Genomic DNA, 23683 nt, shown 5'->3' with positions numbered 1-23683 from the left:
TCGTGGGACTAGCCGAGCTCGAATAAAGTGTGTCGCCAGTGTAGGTCTAGGGTCGTGAGATATCGGGCTTTGCCCAGTCTCTCTACCAGTTCATCAACCCTGGGCATAGGATAAGTATCAAATTTACACACAGCGTTTAGTTTACGTTAGTCATTGCAAAACCTTTTTGTACCGTCTGGCTTTGGGACTAAAACTATAGGGCTGTTCCACCCACTTTGGGATTCCTCAATTACGCCTAGTTTTAGCATTTTTTTAACCTCTAAACTTATAGCCTCTCTTTTGGCCTCTGGGATTCGGTACGGTTTAAGGTTAACTCGGACCCCCGGTTCAGAGACTAGGTCATGTTCAATTACGCTAGTTCTACCTGGCTGTGTAGAGAAGACTTCTTTGTTTCTTCTCACTAAATTCTGGACCTCTCGTTTCTGATGAACGGACAGGGTTTCAGCTATGCTAACCTCTGGGTCAGTTTCTCGATTCTCTGACGGACTTGGGGGTACTAGGGTTAACAAGACCTCTCTATCTTTCAAGGGCTTAAGTAGGTTTACATGGTAAATTTGCTCAGGTTTCCTCCTACCTGGCTGTCTCACCTTGTAATTTACTTCTCCCAATCTTTCCAAGATCTCATATGGCCCATGCCACTTAGCAAGGAATTTACTCTCTACGGTGGGAACCAGAACTAGCACCCTATCGCCTGGAAAAAAAATTCTGACCCTAGCACCCTTATTATACGTATTCCTCTGTGCCTCTTGAGCTTTTTCCATGTGTTCCCTCACTATAGGTAGGACTGCAGCTATGCGGTCCTGCATTTGGGCAACATGCTCTATTACACTTCTGTATGGGGTAACCTCGTGTTCCCAAGTCTCTTTGGCAATATCCAGTAAGCCCCTTGGGTGTCGGCCATACAATAGTTCAAATGGGGAGAAGCCTGTGGATGATTGGGGAACCTCCCTAATGGCAAATAACAGGTAAGGTAAAAAAACAATCCCAGTTTTTCCCATCCTTATCGACCGCCCGGCGTAACATGCTCTTTAAGGTTTTATTGAACCGTTCCACTAAACCATCTGTTTGTGGATGATAGACTGAGGTTCTGAGATTCTTGATTTTTAGGAGTTTACATAACTCTTTTGTTACTTGGGACATAAATGGTGTTCCCTGGTCAGTTAAGATCTGTTTAGGAATTCCGACCCGGGTAAACACAACTATTAACTCTTTTGCTATGTTTTTAGCAGAGGTGCTATGTAGGGGAACTGCCTCCGGATATCGGGTGGCATAATCTAATATTACCAATATATGCTGATGTCCCCTAGCAGACTTTATTAGGGGTCCTACTAGATCCATAGCAATCCGGTCAAATGGTACATCTATTATGGGAAGGGGTACCAATGGGCTACGATACGCTTTGAACGGGGCGGTGATCTGACATTCTGGGCACGAGGAGCAATAATTTGTCATTTCTGTCAGAACCCCAGGCCAATAGAAGCTTCGGAGAACCTTTTCTTTTGTCTTTTCCACCCCTAGGTGTCCCCCCAATGGGTGACTATGTGTGAGGTGTAATACTACATTACAGAATGTCCGTGATACCAACATTTGTTTAGTTATAATTGATTTCCTTTTATCAACCCGATATACCAGGTCATTCTCTACCTCAAAGTAGGGGTAGGCAAGTGACCTGTCTGGTTGGCCCGGAGTACTATTCTGGTCCTGTATATTCCCCCTTGCTTCCGCTAATGTGGGGTCTTCCCACTGGGCCTTCTTAAAACCCCAAGGACTGACCTCTAGGTCAGTAAAGGTCTTATCCTGTTCTGGGGTGGTAAGCGCCTGTTCAACATCTTGATTTGGGGTATTCCCTACCAAGGTGGCCACGGGAAAGGGGATTTTACAGCACTCTTCCTCTTTCCCCTTTTTATTTGGGCCCTCGTCAACCTCCATTTCTGAAAAAGGGAAAGGATTTGTTTCTTCTATTACTTCTTTATGGTCCGCTATTGAACTCTGGGTGCTATTCTGAGAGGAGGACCACATTTTTAGAAAATGGGTGAAGTCGGTCCCTATTAACACATCATGTGCCACTTTGAAATCTAAAGGACGAAACTCTGTTTCAATAAGAACATCAACAGTGGAATATTCGTGATTATCCCCATGTATACAACAAATTGCCACTCTTTGTGAACTGTTTACCTGTTTCTTCCCAATGGGCAACAGGTATTCGGACACTAGTGTAACCATACTCCCAGAGAAAAATAGTGCCCGAACCCTCTTACCATTTAATGCCCAGAGATGGTTATTCAAGGGGTCCTCTGGGCTAGGGCCCATACATTGGGACCACAACAAATAAGGTTCAACGCTGTTGCATTGCATTGGTTCAGTATTTAGTGGGCAGACTTTCGCGGTGTGGCCCCTCTCATAACAATTTACACATTTAGGTACATAGACTGTGTCCCACTTAGAGCCCTTTTTTGGCTCCCCACGTTGGCTGTTGTCCTTAGTATGCGAGTCACTGTTGCTGGTGCTGTGTGAAGGCGGTCGTCGCTCTTCAGCCCCCCTTAAACCTGGTACCCTTTTACCATCTCTGAAAGAGTCCTGGAACCTTGGGTAGTGGGGATGCTCCATGACTGTGGGTTGCAGGTGCTCTTCTGCTGCATTGTACCTTTCCTCGAGGGCCACCAGCTCGTCTGCATTGTGGGGGTCACTCTGACTGACCCAACGGCATAGGGCAGAGGGAAGTTTCCTCAAGAACTGGTCCATGACCAACCGTTCCACGATGTGGCTTGCTGAGTTGATCTCGGGTTGCAGCCACTTCCGAGTGAGGTGGATGAGGTCATACATCTGGGATCGGGTGGCTTTATCCAACGTGAAGGACCATGCGTGGAACCTTTGGGTGCGAACGGCCGTGGTTACGCCGAGGTGGGCGAGGATCTCGAACTTCAATTTTTCATAGACGTTAGCTTCGGCTGGCTCTAGATCAAAGTAAAAGTGGAAAACAAATATATCAAAAAGTGGCGCTCAAAAATTATATAAACAAATGTGATAAATTGTGATACTTAATACAAACATGAATGGATGCTGCTTAACCCAGTGTGGGGTCGTTCTCTCGATCCCGTGGACAGTGCAGGGGTGAAGATCATCGGGAAGCGCAAAATCATGTAAAACAGAAGAAAATTCCCTGATGGTGCAGTATTGTGATTGATATAAAAATAAATATCAAGGTGCAGTGTGCTAAATACTCACAAGTGTAGAGTGAGCAATGTTCCCATAAAGGTTTCTTTTTGAGTGGCAGCCCGTTGGACCGTCAGACAGGTAAGTGGAATAGTAAGTGCTGGAGACCTTAAATGAATAACATAAACACGGACATAGTGCAGACTGTACAAAAATCTCTTTAAAAGTAAGTGTATGTGCAATGCACTCACATGGTATAAAAAGGTAATAAGCGTTTAGATCACACAGGTCGGATCTCAGCACAGTATAAGCTGCTCTCTTAGTCCCCCCTCTGCCTCGGCGGGCGTGCGTGTCACCGGTGCGTCTCATCCAAACCGGAAACCGGAAGTGACGTCATCTGCTCTGGGGGACTCCGATCCTGTGGGAGTTTTCTCTCGTCAGCCTCACTCTACGCGTTTCTCCGTATTGCGGTTTCTTCAGGAGTGTATGGCTGACAGGTTCTAAGAGGATTATATACGCTACGCTTGAATCCCATTGGTTTACAATTAAATATGGTAATCGTGATGCGTAATTTTATTTAGGGGTTAATCTTGTTGTAACGGTTAATTTAATTCATTGTAATTATTTTAACTATTTTATGTATATCACTTAATTTTAAAGATTATTTTATTAAAATCAGTTTTTGGAAGACTCATGTATGTCTGACATGAGTCTTATAACTATTGTCTGTCCACATCTGTAGTCTCTTTTTCAATTACGCATCACGATTACCATATTTAATTGCAAACCAATGGGATTCGAGCGTAGCGTATATAATCCTCTTAGAACCTGTCAGCCATACACTCCTGAAGAAACCGCAATACGGAGAAACGCGTAGAGTGAGGCTGACGAGAGAAAACTCCCACAGGATCGGAGTCCCCCAGAGCAGATGACGTCACTTCCGGTTTCCGGTTTTGGTGAGACGCACCGGTGACACGCACGCCTGCCGAGGCAGAGGGGGGACTAAGAGAGCAGCTTATACTGTGCTGAGATCCGACCTGTGTGATCTAAACGCTTATTACCTTTTTATACCATGTGAGTGCATTGCACATACACTTACTTTTAAAGAGATTTTTGTACAGTCTGCACTATGTCCGTGTTTATGTTATTCATTTAAGGTCTCCAGCACTTTCTATTCCACTTACCTGTCTGACGGTCCAACGGGCTGCCACTCAAAAAGAAACCTTTATGGGAACATTGCTCACTCTACACTTGTGAGTATTTAGCACACTGCACCTTGATATTTATTTTTATATCAATCACAATACTGCACCATCAGGGAATTTTCTTCTGTTTTACATGATTTTGCGCTTCCCGATGATCTTCACCTCTAGATCAAAGTAAGCCTTCTGGGGTTCGCCGCTTAAGAAGGGTGCGATTAGACTGGCCCACTCAGCTTCTGGACAACCCTCTCTCTGTGCCGTGCTATCAAAAAGTGAGAAGATAGGTTTCAACATCATCCGAGGGCCCCATCTTCTGAATGTAGTGGCTTGCCCTGGTCATTTTCGGGACTGGGGCTGCCTCTGCCAGTGGAGTCTTAATGATAGTCCCTCTCAGGATCTCGAGTTCCTGCTGTAAGCCCTGGGCGAACCGTTGTTGCTCCTCTCTCAGCAAGTGGTTTGTCTCTTGCTGGTTTGCATTCGCGTTTTGCAGAGCTGCATTCACCTCTTGCAGGGCTGCATTGGTCTGTTGCTGGTTTGCATTAGTCTCTTGCTGGGCTATCAACAGCTGTTGCTGGGTTTCATTTGCGTCTTTCTGGGCAGCAACATTGCGTACCAGCGCACTCACCACGTCTTCCATCTTGTTTGGAGAGAAAAAAAACTTTTTATTTTTATTTTTAAAGTTCTTTAACCCACAGACCTTTTAGTGTTCTGCCCGCATTCTCCACCATATGTGACAAACGGCTTACTCCAGGGCTCCGCCGTCTGTCCGGGACTGTTAGAACACGATCTTTTAGGGTAGGTTAAATGACGAGGCATAACGTGCTGTTCCTTTAAACAGGCTATTGCCTAGTTTATTCAGTCCCAGGCACTGAGACTGCCACACGGAATTCAAAATAATACATAAGCAAACAAAAACCCTGCTCGTCTGAGCAATAACTTAACTAAGGTTTTCCCTGACTGAGGTTGGACTGGCTTATCCAGTTCCAACAACAAAAATAAGGAACTTTGCAGTTTTAGACAAAAGGAACAGAATGATTTAACCTGTTTGGTGAGAGGCGTTTCCCCTCTCTGCTTCCAGCAGCCTTCCTGCCTCCAGGCTCTTGGGGAGAGGGGAGAGGAACCAGGAAATCAGCCTTAAATACCTGATCTCTAACTAGCAGGACAGGTGACAGAAATCAGGCAGCAGACAAACTCTGGTCTGGATCCCTCACCCCTCAGTTCCAGCAGATGCCAAACTGTGAGATGGAGTGCATGCATTCTGAGGCTGCACTTTCCAGCCTAAACAGGATAGAAACTGTTCAATATCCTGGGAGCCCGATATATGGAATTTATCACCATACCCTGGTTTCTGTCACAATATGCATTGCATGGCTGGAATGCATTTGTGTTACTTGGAATACACATTATATTTTTCACAAAGCTCAAGTGCAGTGTATTTGTTAGCGAGCCTCTGCACTACTAACATCCCTGCTACTACTGTACATATGTCATAATGATGCTACTTTTGCTAGCTGATGTTGGTTTTGCACATCATTAGCTTTGTGGATAACTGTTAAACTCAGGAAAAATTACTTCTGTTACCTATTTAGGCAACAGCATGTTATTTGCCCTGATTTAACAGAGGATTTGTGGATCTGCCCCTAAGCCCTCTATAACATGTTTGTTAAGGATTCCTGTTACAGGGCCTTAACCCCTCAGTAAATGAGGCTTCAATAGGAAGCCTGTATTGGTCTGAGGAATCCAGCAGGGAGCTGGTTAATTGCAGCTGAAGACAATTAACCAGTCTCCACCTGGCTCATCAGACAGGGAGAAAGCCCTCCTGCTAGAACTGCAGAGAGATCTCTTGAGGGCAGGGAACTGTGATGATAGAAAGAGACATTGGTTTGTGCACAGGACAGTGCTGCTAGCAAAACACCAGGACCCAGACCTCAATTCTAGGACACAGCAGACCCTGGAACCCACCAGAGGCTGAACCTCAACGGACACCAATCCAGACCCAGAGACTAATTTAAAGGGCCACCTGCTTACAGGTACCTCTTTGGACTTTGGGGTTATAGGTTGGAAAGAGGCGTATCCTCCCAGCCCTGCAGATAGGGACTGGGAAAGAGCCCTTACAAAGGAATAATATGTTTAGTTATTTTGTGTTTCCTGCATTGTTTAAAGGGATGGGCTCAATAAACGTCATGGTTTCATTTCCTCAAATCTGTCTCCCTGGTTGTACCTCTGCACATTTCTCTTACAATTCCCCATCCACTTAGCGAGTGAGACCAATTGCAGCCACCTTTAGTAGAGGACTCTTGTCCTCGCTGACTTTCTCCTTGTAGTGGTTTCTGCCTCAGCTTGGTTGGGACCTCCAAAAAGTTTTTGTTCTGTGAATTAACTGAACAAGTTAATAGAAGCTTGGATTCGCTTTGAAATCTAATGATATTCACGGTACATGACCTATGTACCCTTCGATTCTTTGGCCCTTCCATGTAACAAGGAGAAAAAATAGTAAGGCACTTTGGTAACTGTGAAGGAGTGAAGAGGTTAACGTCCTCACTCTTCCAGGCCCAGGAATATCACATTCTCGCTTTCAGATCTGCTAGAGTGTCCCAATTATCTCCTGATTGGAAAGAGGTTTAAAAGGCAGGCATCTGACTCCCTGCCAGTTCCCCAGCCTGCCAGAAAAGTTGGTTCAGAAGCTTGCCTGGAGGCAGGGTTTCAGTTCCCAGAGGATTGCCTGGGAGCAGCTAGAACTCACACCCAGTACCAGAACCATGACTGCTACAGAAGCCTGCAAGGGAGTAGGGCTTCACTTCCCAGAAAGGATCGCCTGCGATAAGCTGGGACTCATGTCCATCACCAGCCTTCTAGGGAATAGAGCTGCACTTCCTGCAAATTTGCAGATTCCCAGAAGGATTTCCTGGGAATTACTTGGGATTCATACCTAGCACGAAAGATAAGGACATTTTATATGGTTCCAGATTTATGCTATTTTTCTGTCTGATCTTTGCTGGAAGAAAAGTATGTCGTAGTGTGTTATTTTGTTATTTTGTTATTTTGTCCGAGAAATAAAGTCCTTTATTTTGTCAAGAAACTACTATGTACACTCCAGAAGTAACCCATAAATCCCAAATACCACAGACACCTTAAATTGTGTTCAAATGTCCACAGCCTTTTATTAACCATAACAATTAACCATATACAAAGTCCCTGGACCTGATCAGCAAGTAGCCCCCGACCTGTGAACCTGATCAAGCTCACCGCCGCTCCTGACCCAGTGACTACTCTTGGTTCAACATCCCCAGGGTCCCTTTTATGAGGACACCCTCAGGCCAGCAACACCTGACCCGGACCAAAGATTGCTTCCTTTGATCCCCATCAAAATGCCTTCAAATATCAACCATGGCAAAACTGACCAGTCCGTACCTCTCCGCCTTTGACAAACAATGGATATAACCATAACAATCCATTTTGTTTTCATATTTTTGTTTTTTTCTCATTTTCAATTTTTATTTTATAATTAATAAAATAGACAAATAGAATAAATACATTAATACCACAACACCTCCTTGTCCCACCACATCCCATAGATGGTGGTGACCTTCTTGAAGGTGTCCATGAAGGGAAAGAGGTAGGACAAGGCATAATGCCTCTTACATAACTGGACCACTCACTCCTCCTCCATCCTCCCTCTCTTGACCTCTTCACCTCCAGGGCCCTCTTGAGCCAAAGGTCATGTCACCCCTCCCCTACTGGTAAGGGTTTGCTGGATTATCCTCTATCTCTTGCATTTATGGTTTAATCTAGCAAGACCAAGAAAAATGTAATTTATCGAAATTACCTTTTACTTGATTTTTTCATGGAACCCTGGGGTTTCACAGGAGGTTACCCTGAGGCTAAATTGATTTAAATAAAAAAATTAGGACATACTTTTTTATTTGATAAATTAGAAGCATTATTTAATGCTCTACTATGATATTATAAATTATATAGAAAATAGAAAATATAAGGCCTTTCACAACAATAAAATGTTTGCATAAATAGTATACTGTATATTAGTTTGGGGTTCCACAAAGTCACACTACATTTTAAGGGTTCCCACAGAATCACTACACATCTGTGAAGGGTTCCACATGTCTTAAAAGGTTTACAACCATTGCTCTGGTAAAACCATGTGAGCATTAAGCTGCAATACAGCAGATCAGGGCGCTATCGCACAGAAACTCCATGATCAGCACTGTGCCAGATTAATAAAAAGTACAGTTTAATAAATAACCCCTCTAATGTTTAATGCCCAGGACCCAAGTGGTCACTTTTGGAAAAAAAAAACCTGAAAAGGTGCCCTTGTACGGCATTTAACAGCATTTAGCTATTAAAGATATGCCCAAGGAATTTTGCTTTATTGTGAGTCTTTTGGTGACATCATTTTCCGTAGATACTCCAAAGAACAAAGACAAACTTTCTTAATAGATATTATGTTGTATAGAACATATTTTTCTAATTTATTTGATAATCTTTAGCAATAATTCTTTGGATAGGTCAGTAATGTAAGATTATGTTCTGTAACCACATAAAATGCTATTTCTTTAGTAACATCTTTATCAAATGTTCTGTGGAAATAACCTTGGAAGTGGTTTATTCAGGCACAGCGATTTAAATTACCCGTGTTTAAATTGGCTCATTCTTTTTCCCAGCCAGTCCATCGATCTTTTATCTGGAGGCATTTCCCATAACCTTCTGTTTCCTTTATATCATTCCTTCCAGAGCAGGTTTGAAACTTGCTGTAATTTTTTTCCTATTTGATTAATTTATGTGTTTCATATCAGACCACACCTAAAGCATATGAAACATGACTTCAGCCTGCCCTTTCAGTTAGAATGTCTTTTGTTTTACAATCATTATATTTCTTCAGTGTTTCTTTTTTATTAACAAAACGTATGGAAAAATAAAGTGTGTTGTAATATATCATTAGCGTAGAATTAATGTAACATTATTATAGCGTAATGTTAACTTTAAGTAGGTCTTAGGCTTACTCCCATGCAGATCCTTGAATAGAATTTTTACGAACGAAATGTGCACATTTTAATCCAATATACTATGCATATTCAAATGAGCATATTTCCCAGGTATCTCAGATGTGTGCACAGGTATCTCCCTACTCCTTCTCACTTTCTCCTACCCCTATTTCAGAGTCTTAATGGGAGCCCCTGCATTAACCTAACAGACATTATTGGAAAAGTTAGGGTAAACACATGCATATAATTGTCACTAACTACCGTTATAGTTAACGCAATGCTCTGTACAGGGGAAAACATGAATTAACGTTACGTTATTGTACTTTGAAGATGTACCATAAGGCTTAATGTGACATCAGCTTAGGTTAATGTCACATTAGCAGAGCTTTGTAGATCTGGGCCTTAGACTTCAATATTAGATTGTGACCTCTTTCAGACGAGCTAATGATTACCTCCAATGTTTACTCTATATTTATTATTAATAGCCATGTTCAGAACCATATTTCCATGGCTTATGTTTCATATTGTATGTATAAAAAGCATTGCATATGAGCTTAGAGCTGTATAAATGCAAGACAAATATTTACCCTACGCACATATACTTCATATATTATGTACTAATAATCAGGGTGGTGGGGTTGCCACATATATACTTCTTTGCTCAAACAATCGTCTGATACCATAGAGTATGGTAACATACTTGTATCTTTAGCTCACATTATCTGTGCCTAATGGGGTTATTCATTAAACGGCAATAGTGCTGATGTGGGCACTTTCTCACAGAAACACTCAATTAAGTCAATGGGAGTTTCCTTGCAATAGGACCATTTCTAACTATCTGATGTGTCTTCTACAGTACTGTGGTCTGAAACTGTTCCTGTGTCTAGTGCATAAAATAGTTATTCTATAGATGGCATAAGTTAAATATTGCCGTTGGTTAGCTCAATGCAGGTTGTGACTTCAGGCACCTTGCAACTTTTAGACTTAATTCCTCTTTAATTTGGAAAAGCCTTCAAAGAACTTTATTTGAAGCATGCTCATAGAGCCCACAGCTTTTTAGGAGGCTACAAGTCACTTGAAGGGATAACTATGCTATCAGAATAAATGTCACCCTGAATAAAAAAAACTGACAATGACTTGGTCTCGCTCTCTCCCTCTCTCCACATCATGCAGTACTTATAACTAAATGCCATTGCAGAAGGTTGCTGTGTACTGTTTTTGACTTGATGGTCCTCTAAATGAGCTACAGTATGCATCACACAATGGTGCAGTCATTATGGACAAATTGTTTTCAGCAGGCCATTCACCACGGCTCTTTACATGATAACACAAGTGCAAATACTTGACAAACTTCAATGAATGCAGCTTTTTAACTTAAAGGAAAGGAGTATCTACAGTATGGTCTATCATGTTTCTGTTTTACATTATTATAATGTCAGAGGCATTACCAATCTCCGAATATGTTTATTCAGCTTTATTTGAGCAATCATGTTTAAAACTCCAGGGAAGAACTGCATTTGTTTCTTTATTCCTTCTTTGATCTCCTGCTAGCATGATGTGTTTTATGAGAGGGCAGTATTTCCCCTCAAGTTATCTCTGACTCCTGAAAATGGCCTTCATATGTCACACATGAGACATCTTTACATGAAATGGAACAAGCCATCTATCTCAAGCACCAGACTCCTAAACGTGTATGCTACATGTGGTACTGACATAACGGCTGCTGGATACTGATTGTGAATAAGTGACCTTGGATTAAGTCCACCACTGCATATTCTTTTCCCACAAAGATTCTAAAATGATTAATCATTTGCCAAACCACAAAGCCCATGACTCAGTTAGGAACATGGTGCGAATAAAGGCCGCAATTAAGAGGCGCCCCCTGGTGTAGATTACTGTGTCACTTTAAGGACACTTTTTTTTTTTTTAAATGAGTCTAATTGGCATTTAATCAAAAGGCAGAAAAGCCATTATTGGCTAAAAGAAAAACAGATGTAATTTTAAATACTGCTAAATAAAAAAATACTAGCAGATTGCTCCAGAAATCTTTATCAGAATGCAGGAAATAATAATTTTACAGAATGTTTAGGGGATTTTAGCAACCAAATGGCATGTGCAGTATACAGTATATAAATATATAAGCTTCATCCCCATGGATTCTTAACCTATTGTGTTCCAGGGGGCTCTGCAATGAGTTTCAATGAGTGGTTAAGAATCAGTTGCATGTCAGAAATAAGCATCACAGCTGTATGTACTCTATGCCAAAGCAGGTCCCATAGTTGCCTACTCAATACTACAGACTAAAGGGGGTATTAGTGAAATGTATAGCAGCTTATAAAACTATTTCTCAAATATCTCCTGGCAGGAAATTAAATTACAATTATTCCAAATTAAACATCAATTGTAACCCTCCTTTCCTGGCTTTAAAGGAGGACACATCAAGATGGTTATATACAATGGCAGTGCTCAGTATCTCAGGCCTTTACAGGGTGCTGGGTAGGTGCAGGCTGGGTGTCAGTAAGTAGATAGGAAAAAATGGGCACTAGAAACTTTTATAAAAACAAAAACGGTGCTTTATTCACATACATTGCCAGAACTCGTGGCAAACAATAATATTCTGACGTGAGGGCCCATTATAAAGGAGATCGTGGGGAGTGCGTGCAGGGAGGCTATGATGTGGTAAAAATCCACTGAACTAACCGGTTCTATATGGATACGGGCTGCAGTGTTGGCAACTCAGTAAGGACCGTGGTGGTCAGGCTGTGGTAGGGATAATTCTTTTTGACCACGACAAGTGGCATCCCTCTCATGCAACTTCAGGTTCCCGTTCCTTTAACAGGTGCTATCTTAAAGGGAACTTCCCTAACTGAAAACAACAAACTCTGACAGGGCACATCTTAATACATATGATTATATACTCAAACCTATTTACAGGACTCACAGTGAGGACCCCAGTTAGAACTCAGAGGAACATTCTTCTAGAACATAAGGGCGGAAAAGAAAAGGAAGCAATGCTTAACATTGTGTTCACTTGCTTCATCTGAAGCATACGTCTGAGGCCTTGAAACGCGACAGAGGCAATCAGTAGCATTCTGTGGCGTAATATTAATTTGGATTGCAAAAGTGTGAATAAAATACTTAGGCCAGATTCAGTAAACTCTGAATTATCATGGCAAATAATATGACATTACAGGAACGGTTTGTTCACTAAGCTAGTCACATGCAAAAATCAGGCCCATAACTGAGCTCAGTATCATATGGTTAGCACAATGTTATTTCGAGATAACACTGAAATAGTGTTTTTGCTGAAGAGGAAAGAGGCCCCAATATGTGTAGAATGTAATCAAATTATTTATTTATATCTTAGATGTGGTCTCAGGTTTCTCACCATGTGGAGCATAGGTTAATTTTATTACTCTAAATGGGCCCTAAACTATATTGGTCTCTCTATCTCTTTAATTATCTGGCTTTATACAGGAGTACAACCTGGTTAATGTAACGTAATTTGCTTGAGTGAATACAGCGTTACTAGTAACATGGGTTAACTTAGGTTAAGTAGGAGAAAAAAACTTAGAGAATATAGCCCTTAAATTCTTCACTAGTATTGCCATCCTTCTGTTAACGCTTTACATGCCGGAAGTCTTCACGGGTCTCACAGCGTCTCGACCACAAGAATAATGGCGTGCTCAGATCTTGTTCACCGCTTTTCGTGCTATCCACTAGAAACTATCAAAACAATTTGCCAGTCCTTGTGTAATAAGGGCATTGAAATGTTTAATGAAGCCCAGCTTCTGTAACAGGAACTGAGAATTACACAAATACAAAACACAGACCAAAAACCGTGCCTTGCATTATATAAGGTCCCCTTAATGTATTCTATCACACTTATTAGATTTCTTTCTCTGCTTTTCTTTTCGCAGCTTTTATAACTGGGAAACCCATGTCTCAACTTCAAACGTGAGTCCAAATTACCAAGTGATTGCAGAAAATTCATCTGGATTACTGTTCAAAAATAAGAGGGACAGGAAAGTAGTCAACGTGGATCCTAAGGTAAATATTTTTCCCAGGGCAAAGCAGCAATTTTCACCTTTGCCGTCACATTACCATATGTTTTAAGGATTCCGTACTGTTTTTACTGTCTGTGTTTCATGGCTTTACAAGTGGTATCACTTAGCAACTCTAGGACTAATATTGTCACTCCTTTGTGTGTTTATATATTTAAGGATCTGTTTGAAAGAAGGGATCTGTGTGGCCTTTTAAAACTTAGAGATTCATTGTTCAGGGCTCAGTCACACATACAAATATGAGTTCTCTGTTATTTTAAGTCGTGTTAAGGCATTAGTGAGACAAATGTACAAGAAAACACGTGACAGAAATGGGTATGACGGTGTGAATTTGGTTGTCAATTACAGCGCACCAAAATGTTTCCAATACAGTGTTTTCATTGAAAAATATTGGCGCGTAAGATATTTGATTTTTGATGCAAAATGCTTCACAAATAAGATGGAGAATTCATTGTCAGGTATCTGTAGTGGAAAATGAACTATATGAGGAACACATTAAGGACACATTTTTAAGGTACTCTCTGCTATTTATTGCTGCTGATCCTTAATACCAGCACCTGATGTTCGTTTTCCATACTGCAGAATTCTCTAATACACTAATCGTGGATCGGGGAGCACGCGAGCCCTCTGTAAGTCCCTTACCTTGTCTCCGACGACTTTTGGTGACGCATCGCCATGGCAACGTGTCATCAAATGGCACCGCAGGGTCACATGCTGTTGCATTGCCATGGCAGCGCGACATCACCTGACGTCAGAAAACGCCCAAAAAAAGGTGAGGGGTGTGGGCTGCGCGAGTAGGGGGGGAGAGCAGGCAGGGGAGCGCAGACGAAAAAGTTAGCGCAACCCTGCTGTAGATAAACAGTAACACACAGTAAATCCCTGATGTAACCCTCCTTGTTCAACTCTTAAGGATTTTACATCAGTTGACTATGAACATGGCTTTGCTCAGTCTCTCATACGTTGTCAGAATGCTGGATTCATGCAAGCTGGGTGTATATATTTTGATAGAATAATGAAGGACACATTCGCACAACCTGTGTAAGCTCAGAATCCAAACCCACCACACCATATATATTTGTTTCAAAAGGAGTGCTGCTGGGATTGTGACCTCATGTATAGAACAAAAGACAAAAAGTGCTACATCCAATATTACAAATTATATAGTTAAATACTTATCTGTTTTTCGTTTCACAAGAGGAGGGTCATTTAATTAAATTCTGTGACCAAAGCATTTTAAGTTTGAAAACTATACCAAGGTATCCTAGTGTTAGGACTTGCAAAAGAGGGAATACCTCAGCATGGTTTGCAAGCTTAAAATGCTTTGGCCTGTAAGGCCCCTCCTGTCACTCCTAGAGACCCGAGTTCTAGAACCTTCAGGGCAGTCTTATATACCCTGATAGTGATATCACTGATCATCATAAATAGAGTGGGCGTGGCTTCTTTTCTGCCAAGTCACTCCTTACCATGGGATGGGAGAGGGGCATTACCCTGTGTGAGCCCACACAGTTAACCCATTAGGGCCATTAAACCCCGAACTCAATAGTAGTTCCAAAGGGGCCTACACTGATATAAAGGCCGCTCCTGTATCAAGGTGCTGTGAGTAAAAGTTTTATTTTGCGTCAGTTTGTGATTGCAGCTTCCTTCTGAAAACTTGCTTACATCTGATGCTGGTCTTTTCAGCAAAGAGATTTACAGGCATCTCAGATCTGGTGGATTTAAAGGAGCACCCCCTCACATGAATAATGACAGTGCCAAGTGTAATGGGTTACATCATGGTGAATGATGCATTTTATACTCTGACACCTATAATCATTTGTAAACATGGTGAGCTGTGACTTGGGAGGGCTTTGAATGCTTCTTGCGATTGCTCTTGCTCTTTTGTCTCATGTCACTGTGAATTTAACAAGAGCTTGCACCGGCAAAACCTCTCTCTTTGTCCCTCCTTTAATTTTATTGGTTCTCTGATAAGGATAGGGTGGGATTCGGGTAGAGAAAACACTCGATTGACAAAATCTTATTCACCTAAGAATTGAAATATGTAATTCATATACAACTAAAGATATTCTGAAGCCATGGTCACGTGTGATGTGTGAATTGCCCCAGATAGCATTAACTCAGCTCCCTTTCCAAATCACTCCAAGTCCTATAATATTTCCGTCACTTTATTGGAAAAGCAGCAGTAAATACAGGCACTTGTGGATAGTGTGTAGTAGTGATTTGTAGTTAGAAACAGGTAGAAAGAGATGGCCTTGCCATAGGAGAGTAACAGAGATGAGTGCTATACTCACTGTCTCCAGGGTGGAAAAGGAAGTGATGAGCAATGTAGGTAAAAGGAATAGTCTTGGGACAGACTATCTGTGAACAAAGACAGGGGGGAGGGCAGAATAGCCCATTCTGAGAAGAATCTCAGAGGTTGCTGTAGCAACTCACTGGTTACATGCTCAGAGGCAGAAAGGGCAACATATTGATACATCACACAGGCACTTTGTATGTATGTGGAACAAATGCATGCAGCTGAACTTAAGGAGCTGACAAGCAGAAGGGGGGTCAGGCAGAAATGTGATTCTTGTTCCATGACAAAACAAAAGCACACGATTGGTGGTTAGATTTTTTTTGAGTAAGCCAATTACATTTTTAATTGTTTATGCAGGATTGCACTTTTACTGTAGTTGGTACAAACCTGTACCATTATACTATAGGTCCAAGAAACTTGTCCCCTGACTGCTTTACAACTTCTCGTTAGATTGCTAACTGGCGCAAGTAAAATTGATGCAATTTGCGTTATTCTTGAAACGGCGATGCATATTGTGACATTTGATATATACGACCCTAAGGGAAGACTCACTAAGTGCCAGTGCAGGGTATTAAGTCAATTATAGTTAATTGCGAACCGTGGTGAGATCCCCCACATCGACACTTTGTGAATCTTGGCCATAGAGTGATATGCACAGGTTCGAACATGTACTCTCACGTGCAAAGATACAAAATAGAATAGGATAGATACTATAGGGCAAAAAGGTAAATCAATAAACCAAAAAAAATTCTGGGTGCTGGTGGAAAGTAATAATTAAAATCAAAGAAATCATGTAGACCTTCGTTGCTCAATAATTTATGATCATTTATTGGGGGCGCATGTTGCTGGTTACACAATGTTTCGGTCCGCGCAGAACCCTTCATCAGGTTTGTAATGGTCCTGTGCAGCCCAAAACTTCTTTCACCTGCAACATGCACCGCCAATAAATGGTAAGAAAAGATTGTGCTTCACCGAATTATCCCGGGAGCTAACTCATCTCCTTTCTCTTATTGTTTCTGTGCAAAGATACACACAGATCCACACTTGCTGAGATTGTAAACCTCCACCTGTGTGCTTGTATGCCTGCTACACCCGACTATCACTATATTGCAATCAGGGCACATCTCAGAAATTGTAGCTAACATCTCAGTACCTACACTCGCCTTGTTTTAACTTAAAAACACTTCTACAGTATTACACTGGCGACACACTTTATTCGAGCTCGGCTAGTCCCACAAATTCGGGTATACCCGGGTGTATTGAGGTTTGTGACTGTTTTCTGCCCGAGTGCATTGAGGTATTTTCCAGGCAGGGATTGAAGCATTTTATTCCCGCTGGCTGCAATACTGCACAGTATATATATATAAACTGCATTACAATTCATGAATTTATGCCATCTGGTAGACACGCAAAGCATTGCAGCCTATTAAATCCTAATCATTATCATTTAACAGATCAGCCGCCCGTCAGCCAGGCATGAACCCAGGCTGGGAAGGCAAACGCAACGGGGCTTGTCAGAGGTGAGGAGCGGCACATTCCAGGTATCTGCCAGGTACATACTGGGTATTTGCTCGAATAAAGTGTGTCGGTGCAGTACATTAAACAATTATTATTTTTCAAATAAATGTCTGCACTATTTCTCAAGAGTGGTTGTTTAAGTTATGCACAAGGTTTATCTATGAAACTCCCATATCATTTGGCTGATTTCATCTCATAGGATTTAGCTAATTTTTTTATCTTGCATTTCACGTCACCGGTTGTGTTGATATACAGATGTAGCAGAAGTTATTGCACCCGTTATGGGGAGGTTTCGCATTACCGCAGTCACGAGTTTTACTGGACGATTTGCAATTCAATTCAGTGGAAGTGTGAATCGCGTATTGCGTTACCAAATTGCGCAATTTTGCAATCTATTGAACTGCACTATAACGGGCACATTGATGTCTGCTACATCTGTACTTGGCCATTTACTGTACTCTACTGTACTGATATTCCATGTTAGGCCATAAAGTCCAGACATTTATAACTTTTGTCTGGGCAATACAATATTCACTTTAATTGAGTGAACTCTCCAAAGTGCTAAAGCAATGATTGATTATTGAAAGCCACTTATCTGGCTCTTTTTTTTTTTGCCATTTTCTTCAGAGCATATAATGTTATGTTTTGTTTTAATTTGCAGAAAACGTTATCCTGGTCTTTGTGTGAAAACCAAAAGTAATATAATATTTTCTGCATTGCAATAACAAAGAATGCTGTCAAATAGCAATAAAGCCAGGAGGTAGACCTGCACGGATGGTGCCAACCTCAGTTTCACCACAGTCAAAGTGAAGTTTATGCAAAATGACATCCCATTATTTTTTGTAGCAATAGTTGTCAAAGGCATTTTCAAATGCTCACACTGAAGACCATGCAAAAATGGAGAGGCAGCTAAAAGTGACCCTCTCCACATGCTTCTTTGCTTGTCCACCGTTGAGGATAAAATATATTTTCTGGCCTGTGGAAAACATGCAGATGTTTCATTGGTTCACTTCTCTCGCATAAATAGAAATCATAGATACGCATGCATTTCTAATCCACATAATTGCAGAGAATTTTATCAGGAGAGACGCCAAAAGTATTTTAATAACAAACTAGAGTATAACTTGTCTGTCCATTCTTTCCTTCACATAATAAATCACCACAGAGTATTTTTGTACTGTTGGCTTGGGAGGCCAATGTATTAACACAAAGAAAAGTGCTGTATGCTTTGACTCACTTCTCCGGTGGTGATTGTGGCTGTTTGAATTGTGAAAAATGTGTTCGAAATATGGACATAAACTTAACAAGAAGAAGAACCCCACTCTAGGCACTCTTCCACCCTATCTGGGTGATATAAATATGGCACAGATTATACAATAGTGAGATTTATGCCACCTAGAACCATTGACACAGGTTAACCCTTTGGGTGCCTAATTACGCTGGGGCAACTTCACATTAAGTGGCACCCCGAGGGGCCCTATGACGTTGCTTCATTGTCATTGACATATTGCTTGTTTCTAGGGAGATCTCAACCTTAGCTCTCAGTGAGGGCCGCTGCTTCCATTTCTGATGTCAGGGGCAGATTGCAGTCATGTGATCACTACACCAGTGATCACATGACCTGGAAGCTTAATTCTGCGGCGACATATGACACAAACCTGCTAGCATTAAAGGAAGAAATTATGGTATGTAGCACTTCCCCCCGCCCCTTCTCTGGGAGATGTTATTTAGCTACAACGTGTGGTGCTAGCGTGCCTGTGAGGATCAGGAGAGCTGGGTCATCTGCAATGTTGAGGAGACCAGGACAGGCTTTTGATGATCATTGATGTTCTTCTTAGTACTTAGCGCCTCCAGCTGTAGTGGACTCCAGGATGTCCAGAGATCAGTCCCCACTAAAGCACAGTTCTTCCCTCCTGCCCAGGGACTGACACTCAAACAGGAGTATGATGAAGCAAAAAGCATCTTTATTCAGCATTCACTGTAGATCTTCTTTACAGCGGTGCATAGGGTCATCAGAGGATACCAGGCCTCTGGATGGGGCTTGCTCTCTGAGTCTGGAGCATCAGATCCTACATACCCAGTCATCCATGAGGGCTGTCTGGCCTCTCTCGCTCTCCTAGCCAGAGGAGAAGCTCTACCTCCCTCTCCTTAGAAGGAGGGGAACAGACTACTTCAATTTGGCACTGCCTCTCTGAGGAACCAGAAGGGGAGGGCTCAAGGTCTGTACCTATACCTGATAGGCTATACACAAACCATGAGTCACCACCACTCTTCTGTCACTCATAGAGGAGCATGAGGGGGTCAAAAGCCCACAGAATAGCCTGTCACAGCCTAGACTGCTAAGGCCTTACGTGTCAGAGGGAAGAGACAGGCAGAGTTGACTAACCATGTTACAGGTACTGTACATAGTACATAGAACATCATTTTATACATCCCAACAAACCATGTAAATCATATAACTCTTCTTAGAAACACCTCGCTTATAATAAGCTGAAGCAAATAGGAAAAATGTACGGAATCTACCTGTGAATTAATTATTTAATGCAAGATGAAAATGCCTCTCCTTATAAGAGAATTGCTTTGAAGTTGCTGTGAATCATATAACTTTAACATTAAGTAGCATATGGTATGTCTACATCAGTAGGAAAACCAGCACATGTGTACAACTAGCATTGATTTTTTCCTTGCTTAAAGATAATAGTAACGCAAACATGGATGTGGTGAAGTATAAATAATCGGCATAGAAATGTATTACAGAAAAAGATGTATTCATAGGTAAAAAGAAACACATGCTGTATTGCAAGAACATCTGTATGTGAGATGTACTAGATATTCCTAAAACAATTCCTACACAGTATGTTATTCTGAGTTTTCTTCATGTGAGGCCCCAACACTTGGATGCAAAGAGTGCCAGAGGCATTTGCCTCTAAGTTTGATTTTTTGTAATGCTTTCCCCAGTTGCCAACTTGTCCTTTGTCAATATGTAGAACTTTTGAAAGGCAATATCAATGTAAAAATAGTTTTCCTTTTGTGTCTTATTAATTTTATGTACACAAATAGATTATGGTTTAAAAAAAAAACATTCGGTCCTGTTCTAATAAAATCATGTCACATACTTGTATACATATATTTTGCACATGAGGATATGATACTGCTGAAAATACGCTGCAGGGATTTTAAAGCCTCTCCAACATGTATATATATTTTTATTGTATACTACCTTTTTCTAGAGTTCCCCCAGAGCAAGACCATTGCTTTCTTGGCACCTGGCATATCCCAGTTCAGGAGATATTTAGATCAATATCCTAGTATAAAATATGGGTACTGACTACATGTACTTACTACATGGTAGTAACTTTCCTCCTTTTTTTTAATAGGTCTTCTGCAACTACACTATTAGCCTTCATTTTGATTTCCTAGTGCACTTGAAATTCACTGCTAAATGTACTGTATCTCTAGATCAAGAAGCTATTATATTCAAAATACTAATTTACCAGATTACCAATTACATAGAGATCAGGGTCCGACTTTCATTCCGACAGACTTTCTCTTCCCTGCTAATCAATGGGCCCACCAATTAGGTCAGGTGAGGTCCTTGGGCTTTGGTCCTCCAAAATCCTTGCTCAACAAGATAAGACCACACTCCCACCTCCACCCTGCTCAACAACTCTGTAAGGGCCCAAGGATTGAGTTAGTGGCCCCGGGAAAACTGCTGGCAGGCCTGCAGCACAAATGTTATATATAAATAAGACACATTACACTTGTTCTTTATATTTGGCTTTATTTTTGTTAAATAAATCATGACACGGTGTAATATGTCATGTGTTGTTCATCTGAAGTTGTATTTACCTCATTTTAAGACCTGCTAAGGAACAGATGATTGTTTTTATGTCCTGATATGTAAAACCATAGAATTCAAAGAGGGTGTACTTTCTTTTTCACACAACTGTATGTATTTATATAGCGTCATTAATGTACATAGCGCTTCACATTAGTAATACACACGACAATCATAAATAACAAATAATATAATAACACATAAAGGGGAGAAGTGCTTCAGACATAAAAGTAACATTTAGGAAAAAAAGTCCCTGCTCCAAAGAGCTTACAAACTAATTGGTAAGTAGGAAGAACGTTCAGAGACAGTAGGAGGGTGTTCTGGTAAGTGCGTCTGCAAGGGGCCAGGCTTTATGTATCATGTGTATAGTATTAGCCACAGAGCTACTAATTGTCACGAGTTCTCACCACAAACAAGGCGGGACCGCGAGGCTGAGGTGGGGATATTTATAGCCACCGACCAACAACCGAGCAGGCACATCCGGATTTCAGAGTGGTAGTCTAGTCGTGTAGCCAGGTCAGGGTAGGAGAGGTCAGACTGGTCTAGGTACTTGCCGTGGTCAAGGAGATGAGAAGGTTGTATAGTCATTGATGCGGTGCCAGAGTCCAGGGTTAGAGAGAGAAGAGTAGTCGAGTCCGTAGCCGTAGTCCAGGTGTCAGAGAAGTTGGGAGTCCGGGTGCAAGCTGAGGTCAAAAATACAAAGCAGGAACAATGCAAGGCAACAGGAAGCAAGGAAGTAAGCACACGAGAAGCCAATGGGAAGGCTGCAGGGAGGGAGCATCATCAGTATGCTGTGTAGTGATAGGTAGGGCCATAGCCCGTAGCAGCTGTGGAATAAGTGATCCCATTAACCCCTTATGTGCCTGTGTCTGTGCCGCGTCTGCACGTATTTCGTGTGCTGCCCCTGTCGTCATAGTGGTGGGACCTGGAGGCTGTCCCCACGGTGTCAGTCTTCCTAGCGGGGCGATGCCTGCGCGCAGGCTGTGGCTGACTTGCATCACCTTTGATGTTGCGGGATGTGTCACGGGGCGGAGCCAGGGAATGGTCCCTATGGTGTCTGCTCTTCCAGCAGCGCGGTGCCTGGGTGCAGGTTGTGGCAGGCGCGCGTCCTAGGTGACATCGCGAGATGCGTGACGGGGGCGGTGCCTTGCGCTGATCCTCACACTAATATGCTTTGCTAAGCAGGTGTGTTTTAAGGTGGGTCTTAAAGGTGGATAGAGAAGTGCTAGTCGGTTATTGAGGGGACGGGCATTCCAGAGGTCTGGGGCAGTCAGTGAGAAAGGTTTAAGGTGGAAGAGTGCTTTAGATACAAAGGAGGTAGAGAGAAGACAACCTTGAGCAGAACAAAAGTCGGGATGGTGCATAGCGAGAAATTAGGGCTGAGATGTAAAGAGGGGCAGAAGAGTGTAAAGCTTTAAAAATGAGGAGGAGAATTGAGTGTGAGATGCGAGATTTGAAAGGAAGCCAGGAGAGTTATTTCAGCAGGGGAGATGCTGAGACAGATTTAGGAAAGAGTAGAGTGATTCTGGCAGCAGCGTTTAGGCTAGATTGTATGGGAGACAGGTGAGAGGCAGGAAGGCCGGACAGCAGGCTAATGTGCATGCTATCTTTAATATGGGATTTTAAATTTGGAACGTATTGCTGTAAAAAAAAAAAATGTTCTGGGATAAATTTGACTTGATGGCATTAATTCCGGAAATTATGGGGTATCCTGGAGGGTTTATGGGGTTTTTATGAACTTTAGGTAAAAAATAAAAAGCTGCTATATTGGGATTTTCAATAAATAAAAAATTGAATTCCTCATTAGTAATTATACCTTTCTTTTTACCATTTGTTAGTAACTCTTTAAGTTCCAATTGGAATTTAACTGTTGGATTATAAGTCAAGATTGTATACATTTTTGTATCCCCTAAAATGTTTTCCGCTTCAGCAATATATTTATCTTGGTCCATTAGAAAAACCACTCCCCCTTTGTCTGCACTTTTAATTACTATTTTATTGTTTTTTGTTAGATTAGCTATAGCTTCTGTAGCCCCGGTAAGAAATAGTAGGCTACATATCTTTCTCCTATTGGAGTAAGTCCTGTTAAGGGCAGGCGCCAGTAGTAATCATGGGTTTTCCCCCCACCAAGCCCTGCCTTGAGTGATAGAGGTAGGCTCCTGACTCTTTGGCAGGCCTGAGACAGAGGGGAGGTCCTGCTGACATCATGAGGGGCAGGGCTGTATCTATTTAGTGGGCTGCTCCTGTGTGTGTAAGGGAGTTGAGTGAGAGAGTTCAGTCCTGGGAGCTGGAGAGCGTGTGTGAGGAGTCCTGCCCTGGCAGTTGTGCCAGAGTTGAACCAAGAGAGTGGAGAGTGCTGGAGCAGAGAGAGCATGGTCTGGGACTTTCAAGGAGACAGGAGAGAAGATGCTCAGCCATACTGAGTAGAGCTGATAGCACTGTAGTGCGGTGGACCAATGCCCCTCACCCTGCAGATTGGGGTGAGGGGGGAGATCTAACCTCACACAGAGGGCCTACCCTTGGGTGGAGGTAGGGCTATTGAGGCCACATTACAGCCATCCTGCAGGGGTACATTCCTGGAGGAAAAGGAGAGGAGGTCAGGATCCTGTGTACTG

General features: G+C 42.0%; 1 protein-coding gene across 1 annotated transcript in view; it reads left to right on the top strand.

Moving 5' to 3' along the window:
• CFAP299 (cilia and flagella associated protein 299) overlaps positions 1–23683 on the top strand; it is a 742637-nt gene that overhangs the window by 689529 nt on the left and 29425 nt on the right. Inside the window, exon 5 of the mRNA XM_075606538.1 lies at positions 13276–13405. Within this exon, the coding sequence (XP_075462653.1) occupies positions 13276–13405 (130 nt within the window). The remainder of the gene's footprint in view (positions 1–13275; positions 13406–23683) is intronic.

Source organism: Ascaphus truei, chromosome 1 (genome assembly GCF_040206685.1).
Source record: "Ascaphus truei isolate aAscTru1 chromosome 1, aAscTru1.hap1, whole genome shotgun sequence".
Classification (NCBI taxonomy): Eukaryota; Metazoa; Chordata; class Amphibia; order Anura; family Ascaphidae; genus Ascaphus; species Ascaphus truei.
Note: the sequence above shows the minus strand (reverse complement) of the source record. Positions and strands in the feature narration are given on the sequence as shown.